The 18797-nt window shown below is 54.9% G+C and overlaps 8 protein-coding genes across 8 annotated transcripts; 5 read left to right on the top strand and 3 right to left on the bottom strand.

Moving 5' to 3' along the window:
- Window positions 1–672: 672 nt before the first annotated feature.
- Window positions 673–3810, top strand: LRP88_06706 (DUF3433 domain-containing protein; the record flags this gene model as incomplete). The annotated part of the gene is made up of 2 exons (XM_083243244.1): window positions 673–1357; window positions 1427–3810. The coding sequence occupies 2 exons, from the start codon at window positions 673–675 to the stop codon at window positions 3808–3810; spliced, it is 3069 nt and encodes a 1022-aa protein (XP_083100468.1).
- Window positions 3811–4244: 434 nt separating this feature from the next.
- Window positions 4245–5292, top strand: LRP88_06705 (histidinol-phosphatase; the record flags this gene model as incomplete). The annotated part of the gene is made up of 3 exons (XM_083243243.1): window positions 4245–4406; window positions 4458–5000; window positions 5068–5292. 3 exons carry the CDS (start codon window positions 4245–4247, stop codon window positions 5290–5292), a joined length of 930 nt encoding a protein of 309 aa, XP_083100467.1.
- Window positions 5293–5644: 352 nt separating this feature from the next.
- Window positions 5645–9514, bottom strand: LRP88_06704 (histone deacetylase; the record flags this gene model as incomplete). The annotated part of the gene is made up of 4 exons (XM_083243242.1): window positions 5645–6154; window positions 6242–9122; window positions 9368–9440; window positions 9502–9514. The coding sequence occupies 4 exons, from the start codon at window positions 9512–9514 to the stop codon at window positions 5645–5647; spliced, it is 3477 nt and encodes a 1158-aa protein (XP_083100466.1).
- A 2379-nt stretch (window positions 9515–11893) lies between these two features.
- LRP88_06703 (uncharacterized protein) lies at window positions 11894–13087 on the top strand (the record flags this gene model as incomplete). Its single annotated transcript, XM_083243241.1, has 4 exons — window positions 11894–12212; window positions 12276–12528; window positions 12581–12687; window positions 12741–13087. The coding sequence occupies 4 exons, from the start codon at window positions 11894–11896 to the stop codon at window positions 13085–13087; spliced, it is 1026 nt and encodes a 341-aa protein (XP_083100465.1).
- A 271-nt stretch (window positions 13088–13358) lies between these two features.
- On the bottom strand, window positions 13359–14516 carry LRP88_06702 (tRNA-guanine(15) transglycosylase-like protein; the record flags this gene model as incomplete). Its single annotated transcript, XM_083243240.1, has 2 exons — window positions 13359–14274; window positions 14323–14516. 2 exons carry the CDS (start codon window positions 14514–14516, stop codon window positions 13359–13361), a joined length of 1110 nt encoding a protein of 369 aa, XP_083100464.1.
- Window positions 14517–15047: 531 nt separating this feature from the next.
- On the top strand, window positions 15048–16466 carry LRP88_06701 (mitochondrial 37S ribosomal protein bS1m; the record flags this gene model as incomplete). The annotated part of the gene is made up of 1 exon (XM_083243239.1): window positions 15048–16466. One exon carries the CDS (start codon window positions 15048–15050, stop codon window positions 16464–16466), a length of 1419 nt encoding a protein of 472 aa, XP_083100463.1.
- Window positions 16467–16903: 437 nt separating this feature from the next.
- Window positions 16904–17469, top strand: LRP88_06700 (40S ribosomal protein eS17; the record flags this gene model as incomplete). The annotated part of the gene is made up of 3 exons (XM_083243238.1): window positions 16904–17050; window positions 17111–17314; window positions 17371–17469. The coding sequence occupies 3 exons, from the start codon at window positions 16904–16906 to the stop codon at window positions 17467–17469; spliced, it is 450 nt and encodes a 149-aa protein (XP_083100462.1).
- Window positions 17470–17835: 366 nt separating this feature from the next.
- On the bottom strand, window positions 17836–18642 carry LRP88_06699 (Rtr1/RPAP2 family-domain-containing protein; the record flags this gene model as incomplete). Its single annotated transcript, XM_083243237.1, has 1 exon — window positions 17836–18642. The coding sequence occupies one exon, from the start codon at window positions 18640–18642 to the stop codon at window positions 17836–17838; it is 807 nt and encodes a 268-aa protein (XP_083100461.1).
- Window positions 18643–18797: the final 155 nt, after the last annotated feature.

Below are 18797 nucleotides of genomic sequence, written 5' to 3'. Positions count from 1 at the left end.
CAAGAGTGCAAGTCTGTCCTGTCTGCCAGGCTCGGGCACTCCGGCTGCAAGTCCGTGCCTTTGTGGCGGCGCCAAGGGCCTGATGACTTGGGATGTGATATCTCTGTGCGTACCGACAGACAGGAGACAGGCGGCTGCTAAAGCCTTCTCTGTGGTGTCTTACACGCGAGGGTCTCCCCCAAGCCGGCCGCGTGGTTCGTCGGTGGGTCAGGGGCACCACCAACGACCAGGATACCCAGTCTGGTGGGCAAGCTAGGAATGGAATGTGGGCTAAGATGGGAGGAACTATAGACGTGGGCTTGCGAACTATTGAGGGACGAGAGAGAAAGATGTGGTGGAAGGAGGAGGAGGAAGAAAGAGATGCTTCTTCATACACATCAAGAGTTGCGCATTGAAAGCATCCATTCCCTTTTCCTTAGTCTTTTCTTTTTGACGTTTTGACACTCTTTATTCCTTCTCCTTATTGTTTAAACCCCTAATTCAAACTTATACATTCATTCGAATTGCCCCCATTGTTGGAGGGGGAGGGAAGAGGGCAGTCAAACAATGTGAATGCCTCTCTTTTGAAAGAAAGAAAAAGGAACACAAAGAAACAAGGCTGCCACAATAACTAACTACTAGAATATCACAAACACACATAAGCAATCAAGTCGACTCGCAACAAAGATCGACATGGCAGCGCCATGGACAAACCTTGGCCTCCATCACCCCTCGGCCGGCGAGGACAAGATCGTCGCTGGCGCCTACAGCGAGACGAGATCGTCGGCCGGCTTCAGCTACGCCCGTTATCCCTCGACCGTCACGTCCTCGGCGCCCCTCATCCAGCATCCTCCTCCTCTACTCTCGCCGCCTCTGCCCTCGCACTCGGGACCCTCGACACCCATCGTCAGCCCCCGAGCGGGCTTCCAGTCGCCCAACAGTCCCGCGAGCCCCGGGTTTCCTCTCAGTCCGTTTTACCCTCCGAGTCCGGGACAGCTGCAGAGGGGTCAGTTTCCCACGTCGCCCAGCAGCGATGGCTTCGCTTCCTCGCCGAGAATGTCCGGCATGACGGACCCGAGACTCGTGAGGGCTTCGAACCACATGGACGCCCTCCTCGAGACGCCGTACTACGACACCCCGCCCAACACTGCTGGAGCCCACGGGGAGACCAACTTTAGACACGCCGATGTGCCGGAGCCGACCGAGGTTCCGCTGAGGGACGGATGGAGGCCCAAGTGGCTGCGACGGAGGGTGATTGCTGTATTCACAGGGACCTCTATAATGCTGGCCGTGGTTGGCGAGGTTGTTATGTGGCTGCTGTCGAGGGATGACGTCGAGAGCAACATCAGGGGTGTGTGGACGTTTGGACCTGTAGTAGGTGAGTGATCGTCAGGAACATTACCCTCTATGTAAGTGCCGTGTAAGTGAATGCTCACAATCTGATAAGTTATCTCTATCATGGCCATGCTATGGTCCCGCGTCGAAGCTCAAGCATTACTCTACACGCCCTGGATGATACTCGATCACCGTCCCACCAGCGTCGACGAGACACGCCGTAAGCAGGCTCACCGAACTATCCTCCTCGATTACCCAAGCCTGGGAAGCTTCCAGGCCTTGACCAAGGGCTTTCGAAACCGTCATCACCTTGTCGTCGCATCCATCGCCGTCAAGCTCCTTTTCCGCGTTCAGATTGTCCTTTCCACTGCCGTCTTCCACGCCGAGATTCTCGTCGATGGCACCACTCTTCTCCGAGCCCGTATGGGCATCCTCCACACCATGGTCGGCGTCTTTCTCATCCTCTCGGGCGTGCTCCTCCCTATGCTCTACCACGCCCCCTCATCGCGGGGTATTGCGCCTCGAGATCCTACTTCTCCTGCTGGAACGGCCGCTCTTCTCGCCAGCAGCCAACAGTTCCTGGCACGGTTAACTGGTACAGGTAACGCAGACATGGAAACAGTTGCAGCTCGACTAGCGGGCTCATGGTACACGACTGAGCTCCGACAGCCTGGACGCAAACCAGAAAAGATGTTTCAACTGCGACAGCTCAGTGGAGGAAACGGTTCCTTCAACACTGAGAGTCCTGGAGGTTCTAATGAGACGATGGGGATATATCGGCCGTGGACTCAGCGTGCCCGGACTCAGGTCACCAGCGTCTCTGTTTCGATTGGACTTCTCGCTGGTATCTGCGTTATCTTTAGTCTCAGGGGCAGCAGGGAAGGTCTCGAGTTCTCAGACAGCGTCTTTATCCTGTGGACCTGTCTTCCTACGCTTATTTTTGTCGCCATCGCCGTCTTCTGGACACGCATCGACATTGACCGACGACGACTCGCTCCCTTCCTCAAGCTAACCGTCGCCAAGTGCCGCTTCCAGGAATCTCTGGGACTCACCTACATGAACGAGTTTGGTTTGCGGAGCGCTGGAAAGGCCATCAAACACCAGGACTGGGCCGTGTTCCTAGCAAAGAGCACTGCAATGCTGGGCTGGCTGATGCCCATCTTTACTGCGGGCCTCTTTGCTATCACCCAGATCCCACAGGCAGCCAAGCTTCAACTCCAGCCCCAGACCGAGTTCAAGTCGACGACAAAGTCTCTCAGCACCGCCATCGACACTGCTGTTGTCAACCAGGTCCTGCTTCAGGAGACACCCAAGTACCCGAAGTGGACCTGGGAGGACGTCGCATTTCCTGAAGTTACCCTCGCGGATCATCCTAATCAGTGGCCACTACCAAATACGCAGCTTATCAGCGATGTGCCTGCGCTCAGGGCCGCCCTCACCTGTGAGACACTCACCTTGACGGGAAGTCAGGGGTCAAAGTGGGAGTGTGTTCCTGTGGCTGGCACAAAGAAGCAGCCCATCTGCAAAGGAGATCAGGCTTACACAGCGCTCGTAGCTTCGTCTTGCGCGCAACTTACATCCAAATTCTCCCTCAACTACGTCTGGGGCAGCTGCGATAGCGAAGGCATGATGTCAGTGCTGCTGTGCAACCAGACAATCATGGAGGTTGACGTCCACACCACGTTCCACACCGAGGACCTCCGCATCGACACCAACGCCATCCCCATCATCAACACGACCAGTCAGCGACCTTCAGACGTTGAGGCCGACATCACTAGCGTCTATGGTGCCCTCGACGATGTTGGCACCGATAATAACAAGCTCGAGGGCTTGGATAGCTTCTTCCGCACGCTGGTGCTTTCGAGGGTGGAGATGTCTCTGGAGCGATTGGTCTTGCCAGAGAGGCAGAATGCTGTGTCACAGGCTATTCGACTGCAGCATGGCATCCTTGGCGCGCAGGCTCTGAACAGCGACATGATGCGACGGCCGTTATCATCTAAGCGAGCACGGGCTGACGACTCTATACCGGCGTCTATCGACTACTATATCTCTCGTCTGACACAGTCCAGCGTTCAGACATACGTCCTCGCCGGCCTCCTAGCCGTGACATTTATGTTCGGTTTGCTCTCCCTCCGCACGGCACCGCGAGGCGCACCGCTGCCCAAGAGCCCCGGCAGTATCGCAGCGCAGGCCAGTCTCCTCGCCGACTCGACGTTATGGTGGCGACTACCGGATGGCGCCGAGTGGATGTCAGACGAAGACCTCGCACGATGTCTCCGACGCAAGACGTTCCAACTCGGCTGGAACAAGAGCGGCACGGGAGGTCGGAGCTACGGCATAGGAGTTGTGCAGGACGAGGGCAAGGTAGCAAGGCCAGCTGTAGTATCTGATGTCTCGGCAGGTGGCAGCAGTGGAGGGTTAGTTGCCGGAAGATACATAAGCATGGCGCCTGGAGTGTATAGCTACGGAGATATCCCGCAGTACGAGAAGACGTGAGAGAAGAAGAAGCAAAGATTTTTGTATAACATGGGCATTGGAAAGGGCATGCATGCAAGGCGTTTTGGTGGATGGGATGGAAATAGCGAATTGTACTCGATGGACGTTTTGAAAAATGCATTTCTTGATATCATATATAAATAATGTGTATATATACAGTCATTGTATATAAAGTTACATGTTGTCGATGCCTTGATGAAAAGTGCCGGTGTTGAATTCCGTGGCTTCTCAAAGAGGGAGGTGATATTTATAGACTTTCCCAATTTGGAAAGGTGGAGTAGCTTGACTGGCTGACCACCAACGGGATGAGAACGTGGGGAATTACGAAACTTTCAAGGCCAGCCATGGCATGAACTTAATTGCTCATCTCAACAAAGATTCAAGTATTTAATAGAATTATCATTGACTCACTAGCGAATTGGACAGAGTTGAATATGGCCTTCACAATGCACTCCCACTCCGGGCAGTTCTGCCCGGGGCATGCCAAGGACCAGCTCGAGGACATCATCAAGCATGCTGTCGAGCTCGGCTACAAGACCATTGGGCTCACTGAGCATATGCCCCGCTATGAGCAGCGAGATCTGTATCCCGAAGAGGTGAATTTGACTCAACACCCTGTGTTTTGGAAATGTCTCACAATTTCTTAGCTTGATGATCCTCAAGCCGCTCTCGAGGCCCTTCCTCCTCGTCATGAGGCCTATCTCGTTGAGGCACAGCGTCTGCAGCGAGAGTACGCCTCCAAGATTCACATCCTTATCGGCTTCGAGGCCGAGTTCATTCGTCCAGACTTTGCCGCCCACGTTCGGACGTTGGCTGAGCATCCCATCATTGACTATTTTATCGGCTCAGTGCATCATGTCCACGGCGTCCCAATCGACTACGATGCCACCATGTTTGCCGCTGCCCGGGACGCCAGCGCAGGTGGTACAGAGGAGAAGCTCTACGAGGACTACTACGACCTTCAGTATCACATGCTGCAGGAGCTCAAACCCCGCGTCGTCGGCCACTTTGACCTCATCCGTCTGATGAGCGAGGACCCTGGGAGGGACATTCGCCAGTGGAAGGGTGTCTGGGACCGAGTCATCCGGAATCTCAAGCTTGCACGGGAGCAAGGTGGATGGCTCGAAGTGAATAGTGCAGCGCTGCGCAAGGGACTGGCCGAACCTTATCCGTGCAGGATCATCGCCGAGGTAAGATAACCCGAAACACCTCCCTCCTTGGCTTATTACGCGCTGTGATGCTGACCACATTCATCAGGAATGGATCAAGATGGGCGGCAAGTTCACCTTCTCCGACGACAGCCACGGCATCGCCCAGGTCGCCACAAACTATGCCCGCACAGTCGCCTATCTCGAGAGCCTAGGCGTCCAAGAGGTGTGGACCTTGCAGAGGAAGTTCCATCCTGGCATCGAGGGCACCAACAGGTCCGTCGTCGAGGACGTTGGCGTCCCTGTCGATATTTTCCGCCAGAGTTTTCCCTGAAAACTCAAAAGACAGCAAGTGAATGAGGAGGAAGAGACGAGCCAGCCGTACAAGTCATGAATTAGAAAGAAACACTAGAGCTATTTAGAAACGGGCGGCAACTACATCTGAGAAGCCAAGAGAAAGGGTATCGTGCTGGGACACCTGACATCCAAAGATGGTTTGGTCTGGGGATGAAACGTTCCAAGGAAGAAGGGGCAAATCGAGCAAAGAAAGACAGGGATAACTAGAATCGAGTATTGGCTTCAAATACCGCCACAACCTCTTGATAGAGAGTCTTGAAGTAGAACAGATAGCCAGCTATCCGTGAATTACAGGAAATGGGACATGTAACAGGATTTCACCCTTGTCTCTAATGCTGAGGTGTCTCAGGGATTTCTTGAACAGATTTAGAAGCGGGTGGCTCGGACCTGGCACCTCCATCTGCCGGCTTCTGCTCCCCCGCATGCTGTTGCGGTCGTGGCGCAAACGGGATTCCCTCGGTATACTGGAAGAGGTTGTTCTTCTTTACCGGGTTTGGCGTTGCGGCAGGCGTTTGTGAAGATGGCGTTTGCACATTAGGCGGGAGCCATTTGATGGGTTCCTGTTGAGCCACAGCCACAGGTGCAGGGCCTTCGGGTTGGTACGCAATAAACACATTGTCGTCGTCGCTCGATTGAATGGAAACAGAAGGAATGGGAGAAGAACTAGGCGGCAGCGAGACCTGCTGTGGCTCAGAGTTGATCTCAAAAGGGGCATCTGGGAAAGGCGTTGTAAGGCCGCTGGACGAGATTGTGGCCGGAGGGGTGGGAATCTCAGAGTTAGGGGCTGCAACCTGAGTGGGAGAGATATTCCCCGAGTCAGGGCCCCTGATTTCCGGCGACTGTCGGCGGTCGGCTGGGGCTTCGATGGGCCGAGCAGGCTTGGGCTGGCTGATGGCAGCAGAGGCAGACACAGATCTGGCCTTGACCTTTTCAGCTTCAATTCGAGCTCGCTCTCTCGCTTCCTTCTGGGACTGAGTGATGAGGTTGATACGAATCTTCTTCATCCCTGTTGTGATGCTATCGATATCATCGCCCGTTGCACCAGATGGACCAGCCCTGGCCTGAGGCTTTGTCGATGGGTGAACCCTTTGGGCTGCTGTAGGGGGCCGTGATGTGGTGGGAGGAGCAACCTTTTTGGTGCCTCGAGGCGCTCTGGGTGCGGGCTCTTTACGAGGAGCCACTGGGTTTCGCGTCTTCTTAACCTGAAGACCTCCACCAGGAGGTGCCCTGGTACTCACTGGAGAGCCAGGGCCAGGGGCCTCGGAGCCCTCCGGAAGGTCAGCTTCATTGCCGGACGAAGTCTGCGATGTAGCCCTGGATGCGAGAGTAGTCGGTACCTCGCTAAGGCGTCGACTAGTTCTCCGCACCGGCTCATCGCTGTTGGTCCTCGAAGGGATACCACGGGCCACAGCCTTGAGAAGAGTTAGCTTTGGCTCACTTATATATAGAGGTAGAACGCTTGCCTTGTCTGCAGTCAAAGTGGTGGTAGCCATTGTCTGTCTACGACCCTTTGGCGCCTTGTCCTTGGTGGGCTGAGGAGGAGGAGCTGGCTTGGGCCGCCTCTCGCGCAAAGACATGCGTGACGTCGGGCGTGAAGCCGGGGCCGGAGGGTTAGGGTCAATTCCCATAAGCAATGACTGGCGGTCTCGTCTCGCCCGGGTTGCCTCGGCGTTCAAATCCTCAGGCTTGCAGCTGTCTGTCTGGCGACTTTCAGGGATGAGAAGCTTGCTGAGTTCGTGGGCTGCAACCGTCCAGGGGACCTCTGGTGGGGGTGGTGAGGCAGGTCGTGATAGTGAAGCACCCAAGTTGGAAAGACTGCGGCGCATCTTGATTGGATCAGCAACCCTGGCGGTTGACGCTTGTGTCGGAGAGAAGTAAGTGGGAAGCGTGTTGCTGTGTGGCTTCGCTGCAGGACCGCCAGGTCCTGCAACTATAGCCTCAAGCTCATCCAACCGTGGACTTGCCCACCAGGCTGGATCATAGCTGTGAACAGAGTCCAACGATGGCTTTGTATCCATCTCATCGTCTTCCTCCGCGAGTACTCCGATCTTGTGTCCCATCTCCGCACCAAGACGTCCCAGGTTCTGCGGCTCTCGTTCATACGTCTGGTCATCCGCCAAACCACTTAGATGACTGAGAATACCGGAGAACAAAGCCTTGTCGCTATAACCACCCTCCAAGACGCTGATGATGCGACCATCGACCTCGAGTCCCTCTTCAGCGGCCAGTTTGATGACGTCCTGGGCTATCCGGGCGTAGAACTCCGTAGGAACGTTGACCTGGTGGCGCTGCATTCCTGCACTCTCCCACTCACTCGCATCAAAACCAGCCGAGAAGAAAATGGCGGCTTTGGGGACCTGGTTTGACTGCCGTAGTCGTTCTGCCTGGTTCTTGAGATAGTTCCTCGTCTTTTCCAGCAGAACGCTGTACTTCGTCTCGTAGAGTCGCCAAAACTCTTCCTCGGTCTTCCACGACTGCAGGTGGACATTCCAAACCGTTTGGCCGTGTGCATTATCAATGCAGATGCTGGCGTTCTTAACCTTCTCCTCATCACCCATCTCACACGGATACGAGTTGATATCGTGTAGACTGAAATAGCCAACGGACGACTTCTTCCACGCAGCAGCGTTCTTGGCCGCCGCGTTAGCTCGAGAGTTGTGTTGCCAGGTGATGGCCTGAGATCCGTCACCGTGGTGAAGGTCAAAGTCGATGATAGCGGCGTGTGTAAGTCCATGGTTGAGGGCAGCATGCATAATTCCGACGTGCACATTGTTGATCCAGCAGAATCCCGAAGGGTATGAAGCAGAGCAGTGGTGACCTGGAGGTCTCACTCCCACAAACGCACGTTGAGGACCAGGGCCGAAGACGGTATCAATGGCTTCGCAAACAGCTCCCAGAGCACCCTCCATGGCGTTAAGAGACTCTGAGCAGAGGTACAGGTCGCCTTCATGAAACTTTTCGGGTGCTTTCTCGGTTCCTCGGTTCAACTCTGGCCTCTGGAGTTCTTTGCCTCCCATTGCAAGCTTCGACTCGGCCGCCTCGCACATCATCTTCAATTCTTCCATCCATTTCGTTCCATGAACATTAACAACAGCCGGTGATAACAGTGAAAGTTTACGCTCCGTCTTGTGTATCCGAAAGGGGATCCCTGGCAGGTCTTCGACATCCCTCCTGGGATGAGGTGGAAAGGCTCCCTCGCTATGTCGCCCACCCAGGCGCACATAAGCTGTTGAGATACCCAAAACAGCTGCCTTTATTCTTTCTGGGCGTTCGACAATCGTACCAAGGGCGGCCCGGGAGGTCCTCGGTCGGGAGAATCGGTGACCATAGACGGCATCGTTGAGGACCACGATCGTTTGCGGTTGGCTTGCACATTCGGGCGAGTGATGTGCTTGCAATTCAGCACTCAAAATGTCGTGTGCAATTGAGCTGGCGGTCGGTCGGGGCTTCTCCTGGACAGGCGGTGTAGCCAAGGGAGACTTGGGGGATGGTGACATGATATGTGTGGTGCTGGCACGTCGAGTAGGAGTCGGAACAGCTCCCATTCCGTTTGAAGACCGCAGCGAGTTCATCGAGGCCTTTCGAAGAAGCGTGGGCGTTCCCGAGCCGGGATCGCGCCCTTGCGAAGGGCTACGAGACGGGAGTCGAGCATTGGGCCTTGGGGACTGCGAAGTACGGCGTCCTGATGCACGAAAGGGAGTGCTGGGTTCGGAGAGGCGCGGTGAGCCATGAGCGCGGCCGGGCGAGGTGGATATGGACAGCTGTTTCAACGACTGTGCCAAGTCATCATTGTCATGTCGAAGGCTCCTAGTAGACGACTGACGGCGGAGCGGCAGCGATGGGCGGGACGGTGTTGCCATGAGGCTTCGGAGCTGCCAGATTCATGGGACGAGATGGGCATAGGATGATGGGATGAGACAAGGGGCGGGTCGCAACGTTTGAGAAGCAAAGACGTAAACTAGCCTAGTGTCCAGTGAGCCCTTGTCGGCCTTTGGAATGGCTCCTTGCCTGGTGATGGAGAGTCGGTGACGTCTTTGCCCCTGGGAAAACACACAGGTCGCGTCTCAGGTAACGCGTCGCTGGATGTGACACGTGATCCATATATGATTGGCGGCGATTTCCTATCTGGGCGCCCCTGTCCTTCGATGCTACGTTCCTCCTATTGATCCTAGAGAGAATGATTTACTTTCCCAGTTCATTCGAGCACGGTGTTGGTGACTTTGGATCAAGTGAGGTCATACCAAGATAAACAGAACAAAGGGTCCAGCGTCCTCGCGGCTGGGCAGACGTTTGCACTTTCATCCATGCAGCACAGCACTTACAAACACGCTGATCCCCAGCCAAAGCGACGAACCAACAACGATGGTGTGCAGCGGGAGGTGCCGTAGGATGAGTTCTGTTGGTCGTAAATTAAATCAAGATCTGGGTTGAACTTTGTTTTGACAGCGATCCATCACCACGAGGTTTCCGCTTTTCAAAGGAAGTGCGACAGAGCAAAACGTCAGGGATGAAAAACGTGGTGCCTCGAGCTTCAGTCCCGTCTCTGTCGCTGTGAGTGAGTCTAGACTTGCGTCTTGCAGTCTCTGGCTACCAGGGTTGCCTGGTCAGCCCGTCGCAACGCACGTCTTGGTACGTACATAGTAGCCAGAGCATCCCAGGAGAAACGCACATCTATTCATGGGTTTGCATGGGACGAAAAGGTGATTGTTTCTCGCTCCCACCGAAATACAAAACTCGCAGATGCCATCATGGCTCGAGCCTCAGGGATGAGCTCGCTGTCCGTAGGTGATGGCACTTCCCCTTGCTGTCAAACAAGTCCAAAGTTAAAGACCACCCCCTGTTGACAAAACAACTTACGATCCACTCGGGCCTGGTTATGCTTGTGCTAGCTCGCCTGGTCACCCTTACATCTTGCACAGGGTTCAGGCGTTTGAGCTCTGCGGAGACAGCTGTTGCGCGCGGATTGCTGCCGCGCTGGCATCCCCTCCCCTCCCGCCTCCCGGAGCCGTTTATTCGACCGTTGCTGGGGCCAAGTGAGACCTGCGAGGGGCAGGGCGAGGCCCGATAACTCCGGCAGCAGCTTGGCAGTGGCGGTTGAGCCGTCCATCGGGCGTAGAAGAATTCTTTAGCTGAAGAATTCGTGTCTCATCAAGGCTGTGTGTGTCTTGGGGACCAGTAGAGGACGTCACATGGTATGTCCCTCATGTCTACAAACGTCCATCGTATTGGGAGGTGGCCATCGGAATAGGGAATGAGATGCGGTGTGTCTGCGGAGCGGGGCAAATAAGGTTCCATGACCCTTGGCAAGGCTGAATTTGAATTGAATTTGGCTTTCTGTGAGTGATTTGCGTAAGGCAACATACGCAAAGGGTTTGCCAAGTGATGTATTCTCAACGTGATGAATACTCGTGCAAGGTAGATTCTGGGTAGCAGATGTAGCTATATAGTAATACTTTGTTTGAATTATCAAACAAATATTTAATAATTAATACATCAATTTGTCGATCCTGTCCAACATCTCGGGAGGACAAGGGGAGGTGGGCCATCATGCCAGCTCGGATTTGTGGGATTTCTGTAAATAATTGGAGTCATTTGGAACGGACCTGACTTGATAGGCAGATAGAGGCGCCAGGGCTTGTTTCCTCATGCCGAACAGAGGCAAGGAAACGCCCGTGGAAAAAGGAAGGCGTGCGGAAATGTGCAAATGCAGCCAAACGACAGAGGCGTGGCCAAACGCCCAATAATAACGTATGGAATACGCCAGAGACACTCAACTGAGGTTCGAGTCCCTTTGTCAGAAGAAGTCGTGGCACCGCTCATCCTGCAACCGCCAAGACTGCACTTTCGATGTCTGCCCAGCCCTCTGCGGAAAACGGCATTGAACCTGGGATCATCATCCAGGTCGACCTCATTTGATCCATGGTCTCTTGGCTTCCTTGGCCTAGCCCCTCGCCTGAACAACCTCCAAGAAGGACCCCTTGCAATCCTTTTTGATCAAGTGGGTTAGACCGAGTCCCTTCAAGGCGTCCGAGTGGCTTAAACTGTGGTGTCTTCCTCCACCCCTGGTTTGTCCATGGCGTCGGTACCCCGGTCACCTCCATCTTCGGTTGCAACTCTGTCTTACAAGTCCTCGACGTTACCACCAGGTCCTCTCGAATCGCCCCAAGACAGACCCAGCCAGATGCGCCTAATATCAACTCAGCCGCACGGTAGCTGACACGTCGATTGGCTGGCCCTGGGGCCCAGACACTCTGCCTCGTGGGCTGCTTGGCCCGGAGCTAGCTCAGCACACCCCCCGGCCGCAAGCTCTCTAGCGTGACGAGGACCTGTCTCGTTGATTGCTGATTGCTCAATGACCGATGAGCCGACCCTTTCTCTGCAGGCAGAGCGCAGATTGCTCTGGCTCTGCGCCGTGAATAAATGCCCGAGGCCTTGCCCTCTTCGCCCCCCGGAGATTGCTTTTCTGGGGAATTGGTTTGGTTTCTTTTCCGCTCAAGAGCTATAAGCGGCTGGTGTCTCTCATCCTACTCTTCAATACCGTTCGAACCAAGTCCAAGTCTCAGTGAGCCAGTTTCAAAATGAAGGGCGCAGTCCTCTCCATCCTCACCAGCGGCGTCGCTGCCCAGATCACCATCGCTCCCGCCATCGCCCCCGGCATTCTCAATGTCGCGGCCGTCAACCCCGGAGACCCTGGTTACCAGACTTGCTCTCAGGCCATCAACCTGTTTGAGGACTGTGTGTCGTCTCTAGGTGGTGTTGAGGCTGCTGCCAACGCCGACCCTACTGAGCTCCTTGGATGCGCTTGCTGCGATGGAAGCTCTCCCGCCGCTCCTCTGTACTCCGTCTGCTCCAACTACCTCGAGGAGGAGCTTCCCACTGCCAGCGATCAATATGAGGGTAAGTTTATGCGCTCCAGGCCGAAGTTCGAATAACATGGATGCTAACATGAGCCTTCTTCAGCCTACGGCACTCTCTACAAGGCTTGCGCTCTCGGTGCCTCGTGCGGTGGTGGTAGTGGTGGCAGCGCAACTCGTAGCCCCAGAACCACAGCTGTTGTTGGCGGAGACGACGATGAGTCGGCTACCGTGACCAGCCCTGCTGAGCAGACCTATGCTCTAGCCTGCCAGAACATGCTTGGTGTCTTCGCCTCGTGCACCCGTGCCAACCGCGACTTCACTGAGCTCCCCTTCAAGGAGCAGGCTGAGTGCTACTGGTGAGTTTTACTTGGAACAGACAGGGCTTACTGATCACTAACTCTTCTTGAGCTGCCGTGGCTCCGGCGACAGACTCACCTGGACTGATGAGATGGGTGGTTATGCCAAGACCTGCGCCAGCTGGGCCAGCACTGGCGAGCCCGACACCATCCTCCGTGGTATGTTTCACACTTGCTTCACTCGTGGTTTTATACTAACTCATTATTCTCAGTCGCCGAGACCTTTGCCAGCTTCTGCAAGCGCTACACCACTGCTTGCGATGTTGCTGCCACTCGCACTCAGGACTCCGAGACCACCGCGACTGACGACGACAACGACGACGACGAGACTGACTCCACCACCGAGTCCTCTCCCCGACAGACCAGCAACAGCGATGATGATGACAACAACGACAACAGCGATGCCACCACCAGCGAGAACGGCCCTGTCACCGTCACCGTCCAGCCCACCGACACCGCTGCTGCTGCCACCTCGACCAGCGGCAACGCTGCCTCTTCCCTCCGTGTCGGCCTCGGCGCTGTCCTTGCCGCCGTTGCTGCGCTTGCTGTTGCTCTGTAAGCGCCCGTTGTGTGACGCGAGTGGGGGATGGGCTGTTGGTTCTACATTTCGAGTGGAAATTGTGTTGGTTCTAATGACTGCTGGCATGGTTTAATGAATTTATATTGGAAAACACTTGGACAAAGCGTACCATTGTTGGAAGGGGATCCTTGTTGGCATATGAAGGGAAACCAACCGTATATATAGAAATTCACTTTTGATATCCCACCATGTTGAGTCCTCTCACCAACGCCTTGCGCCTGTATAAACATCCCTTCATTGGGAGCTAATTCTATTCCGTTGTCAAATCTATACCAACTCCCTTCAGTGCGCCTACTGCCCAGTCAGGATACTCAGTCTTCTCAGGGTATAGCCATGCGAAGAACTGTCGCACGAAAGCTGGGAAGCGGTCCTCGATGACGGCCTCTCGGATCTGCCTCATGAGGTTCAGTTGATAGTACACATTGTGTATCGTCAATAGATGAGCAGCCACAGTTTCCTTGGAGGCGTTGTGGTGCACAAAGGCTCGGCTGACACCCATCCCTCCATCAGCGGACGGCTTGCATATCATGCAGCCACAACCCTCCTCGACGGGCTCAAAGTCGGCTGCGTACTTCTTATTGCGCATGTTGAGAACGCCGTGCTTGGTGACGGCGTTGCCGAATCGAGCTGTCCTCGTTGGCCACACACAGTCGAACATGTCGGCGCCGAGAGCAACGCTCACCACCAGGTCTTCAGGATAACCAATACCCATAACATACCGCGGCTTGAGGTCAGGGAGCAGTGCTGTGCAAGCCTCTACGACCTTGCAGTAATCCGCTTTGGCCTCACCGCCGCTGAGGCCTCCTATGGCTATGCCGGGGGTGTCGCGAGCCAGCATCTCTCGGCAGCATTCTCGTCGCATATCAAGATCTAGACCACCCTGGATGATACAGAAGAGGTTTTGCGAGTCGGGCTTCTTGTGTGCTGCTATGCAGCGATCTAGCCACCGCACGCTACGCTCCATAGCTTCTCTCATGCGCGCCTTGTCGGGTGAGGTTGTGACAAGGACATCGTCGAGCTGCATCATGATGTCGCTACCGATGCTGTTTTGTAACGACATGGAGTGCTCGGGGGTCAGGAGCATAGGTGTTCCATCGTGGGGACTCAGAAACTCGACACCCTGCTCAGTGATGGTCGCAAGCTTGAGCAAACTGACCATTTGAAAGCTTAAAGACGGTCAGCTAGATTCAGATAGGTGACTGTCAAACACATACCCTCCACTGTCAGTCAGGATGTTGTAGTTCCATCCTTGAAGCTTGTGAGCTCCACCGATGGCATCAAGAACTTCTTGTCCCGGCTTCAAACCAAGGTGGTATGTGTTGTTCAAACACAAGCGACAACCTGTCTCCTCGAGCTGTTCAGGAGTGATACCTTTGAGAGACGCCTGAGTGGCCACAGGCATGAACATAGGAAGCTGAACTGGCCCATGAGGCAACGTCAGTATCGAAGCCCGCGCCCTAGTTGTCTATCTTGGAAAATCATTCATTAGCCTTGTGTAACAGAGTGAGGCAATCGCCAAGTAAGACTCACGGAGCATTTTGCAACGAGCTCAAATGTCAGAGCCGGTGACTTGTAAATGTTTGAAGTCGAAGCCATCCTCTTGACCGCTTGCATCTCACTCTTGATTTTTCAACTAAGAAAAGAGAAAACTACCAGCTTGTCTTGCCTCCCAGTCACTTCTAGCTGCTGTATTTTTACTTCATGAATCAACGTTGCAGGGTTGTGAGAAAGGTTTCAGTGGGGTTCAGCGCCATGGAAAGAGCCCCCCAGCTCGAGTCCAATTAGCCAATGAGACCACCCCGGGTCATCACCGGCATATCCCGCCAAAGCTTCCAAACGCCCGCGAATTTTCGTCGGCCTCAGCTCAACGCCAGCCGACCACCACGAAGATACCAGAACGGCAAGCCAATTGAGCTCGCCAAACGGTCTCCGAGTCGCAATGGGGGGCCGAACCGTGTCGCCCGGAGGGGCTCTGCTGAGATCCTCTCGGCTCTTCTCCATGCCCAAGCCATTGCCCGAACCGCAGTCGACCAACCTGCACATTAGCGATCACAAGTCTCCCACCATGACACGACAATACCCCCAGCACCAGTCAATTACCTCTCCTCTCTCATCGCGAGAGAAGGGAGATTGGGGCTTCAAGCGACCGTTCCCTCTTAGGTCTACCATGACCACCTCGACACCCCTCATCCGAGTTAAGCAGGTTGACGCTATCGAGAGTGTTACCGATTTCGCCTCTGCCGCCGACTACACTTTGTCTCTGGAAAAGTTCCAGGAGCTCCGTGTGCCTCTTTCGATTCCCAAGGAAAATGAGCGAACCACTGGTACGGCAAGGACCGACATCTGGCGCAAGTCTGTCTTTGAGGAGGATATGGACTTTACCGACTTCCGTCAAGGACGAGCGGATGACAAGCGATGGAAGTTCCAGGGACCGTGGTTGGCCAGGTTGACCGAGGGCGAGTTCATCGAATATCTCAACAAGAGCGTACGACCAAAGCGTGCTCACTTCCGATGGTTGCTGAAGGAGAGACTTGCCGAGTCTCTAAATACCAAGCAGGCTCAGGAAGCCTTGGACAAGGGCGAGCCGGCCCCTCCCAAGATCAACCCTTGGGACATTAGCAAGGAGCAATTCGTCGACTTTGTGCGCTCTCTTCGAAGTGACCGAGCTACGCTCTACGGACTTGTCTCCAAGTTCCTCGATCTTGCTCCCCTGGGTCACCCAGTGGGCATTCTCCAGACCCTCATTTCCACCGGAGAGAACGCGGCTGCCGAGAGCCCCTACGGCAAGGCTGGACCTCCCCCTAGCCACCCCTCTGCTGGTATTAGCTACCTGAGGACGAACGCGTATATGGAGAACCACCCTGTGTATGGTCCCCAAGGACGACACACCCCTGTCCTCGCCCGAGTCATCCACCCCAGGCGGAATGTATCGCTTGCTAAGCTTGGTGTGGGTGGTTTCGTCGCCGACACTCCTCCTGGTGACAACGAGTTCACCGGCAGAAACCAACGTCGGGGTCAAAGCAAGAAGGTGCTCGACGGCATCCAGCATCTTGACACCACCACATACGGTGGTGCCAAGGCCTACGTCGAACCCGTGACGGCGACTGTCGACCCTAGCGGAAAGGTTGTCCTCCAGCTCCGGGACACCACTTCCGAGTCCCAACTTCTGGCGAAGGAGAGCAAGGGACGAGAGCAGGTGTACACTGGGGAGAAGCGTGCCCCCAAGAAGGAAACGGTAGCTGATCCTTGGCGAACCAGCCGTGTCGCTGATGAGCTTCTCGAAGATGACTCAGCGTCCCAATCTGAAAAGGATGTTCTGGGTAGCTCCAGCAGCTATGGTCTTGACCAGAAGCAATAGATGAATTTGACGAGGGGTTAGGGAGCTGTTGTATATCGATGCCATCTATGTTCCTTGGCAAAGAAGATCCTGTACCAAACAACTGTACAAGTAGAATTGAAAGCAAGAATTGACTCGGGATTCTCCTGATAAACATTCCTAGCTCATACTTGAGACGAAATATCTTTGAAGTGAGTGCCTACGAAGCATTGATTGGCCCATGTCCGCTCGCATCGTCTCCAGGCCAAGTCCAAGCCTCAAGGAGCAGGGTTAGGTAATCGATAAGCTCCACAAAGTGGCTGGTCGGCCACACCACGTGATTCAAAATTCTGAGCCCTAATCGCTAGTGCGTGCACCTTTCCCCCACCACGGCTCAACACCAAATTTACAGCTGGAATTTCTTCGAGCGACTCACTAACAACCCATCGCCCAACGTCCAACAGTCCAATACCGCCAAAATGGGTCGCGTCCGTACCAAGACCGTCAAGAAGTCCGCCAAGGTCATCATTGAGCGGTACTACCCCAAGCTCACCCTCGACTTCGAGACCAACAAGCGCATCTGCGATGAGATCGCCATCATCGCTTCCAAGCGCCTGCGCAACAAGGTTAGAACCGCGAGAAACACGACAGGATTCGCACAGCGACTGACCCGGAGGAAATTGCAGATTGCCGGCTACACCACCCACCTGATGAAGCGAATTCAGCGTGGTCCCGTCCGCGGTATCTCCTTCAAGCTTCAGGAGGAGGAGCGTGAGCGCAAGGATCAGTACGTTCCTGAGGTCTCCGCTCTGGACTTCACCCAGAACTCCGAGAGCGGCGGTCAGCTCGACGTCGACGGCGAGACCAAGGATCTCCTCAAGCACCTTGGCGTATGTGCACCCCCGATGAAAGACAAAACACCGCAGAATACTAACCAGGCGCACAGTTCGAGTCCATCCCCGTCAACGTCATCCCCGTCTCTCAGCAGCAGGTCCCCGAGCGCGGTGGCCGACGATATGGCGACCGCCCTCCTCGCCGCGACTAAAAAATTGGTTTTGGGAACATTATGGGTGTCTGGGATTTACAGGGTTTGCTACTTGGCGTCTTAGGACAGTGAGTGCATAGGTCTCAAAGAAAGATCTTCCAACCCCCAAGGTGTCGCCGATTCCTCTGGATATCTCCAGGGATGACGCTTGATCGCCAAGTTACCTCCCTCTCGTTTGTGAACGTGACCTTGTCCCAAGGCCAGTTTGCACCATGAGGAACTGAGCCAGCGGATTGCTGCACCATGCCGGAGTCCCAATGCTACATCACTTGGGTATCTCTTGTCTATTTGCAGTCATGTCGATCCTATGATATATATGCCATCCGTCCAACGCCATGTTATGATACAACGCCTACAAAAGCCAATTTATTTCTTCTGGTCCTCCTTTTCATTGTCTGGACGAAGTTTACTCTTGTAGCCCTCAACGACCAAATGGTCATCATCGTAGACTTCCGGTGTGTCTGGAACGGGAGAAGGCGCCTTGACGTCCTTCTCTTTCAGCGTAACCTTGACCTTGTCTCGTTGCACAGGTTCGCGCTCGCCGCGTTCGAGGGCCAAGGCAGCTGTGTCTCGAGCTGTTTGTCGCTGCTCCTCCAGCTTAAGGTCACCCAGCTTCTGTGCAGCTCGGTCAACGTCTGTTTGTGTCTCGTCGAGCAACTCGATCTGAATGTCTGGGATACCCGCGCGCTCCCATGCAGCCGTCTCGTTCAGCTGAACCTTGACGTAGAGGGCGCGGCGAGCGCATTTCTGCGAGCACCACATCTCGACATCCTTCCGCTTGACAATGTCTCCGTTGGCTAGAATCTTCCAATCGCCTCCAGGCCCAACCTGTCGCCGGGGCTTCGCGCAAAGTGAGTATCCGCACAGCTCGTTGACGTTGCGCTCGATGATGAGATCGTCATAATCCGAGGGCTGGAACAGGCGCACGTGAGCCTTGAAGTCGGCAATGTCGGACGGTGCAGGGTTTGCAGCGTTGTGCGGGGCTTCGCGAACAAGAGGGTACTCGGAGAGAAGGATGAGACTGTCCAGGATCTCAGCCTCAAGGTCTTTGCGATGCTGGATGATCCTGGCGTGCTGGAGGGCGACCTCCCTAGGATCGACGTCGGGCTCTTTGGCGGCATCCTTGGGCTTCTTGAGAATGCCCTTGGCTGGCTGCTTGGCAGTTAATGCCATGACGGGCGCGCAGGTGCAAGATAGTAGCTCAAATCAGGTTTATAAGCAGGGACGAAGAGAAATGAAGTTGTTGAAAACCGTGAGATGGGAAAATGTACCCCGCCGCCACAGCCGGTGGGCAAGCGCAATGACGATGGGTGGATGGCAATAAAAAG

This window comes from Fusarium phalaenopsidis (genome assembly GCF_050370095.1).
Source record: "Fusarium phalaenopsidis strain FUZ10S chromosome Unknown contig_32298, whole genome shotgun sequence".
In the NCBI taxonomy this organism is placed as follows: domain Eukaryota; kingdom Fungi; phylum Ascomycota; class Sordariomycetes; order Hypocreales; family Nectriaceae; genus Fusarium; species Fusarium phalaenopsidis.
This window is presented reverse-complemented; position numbering and strand designations above follow the sequence as displayed.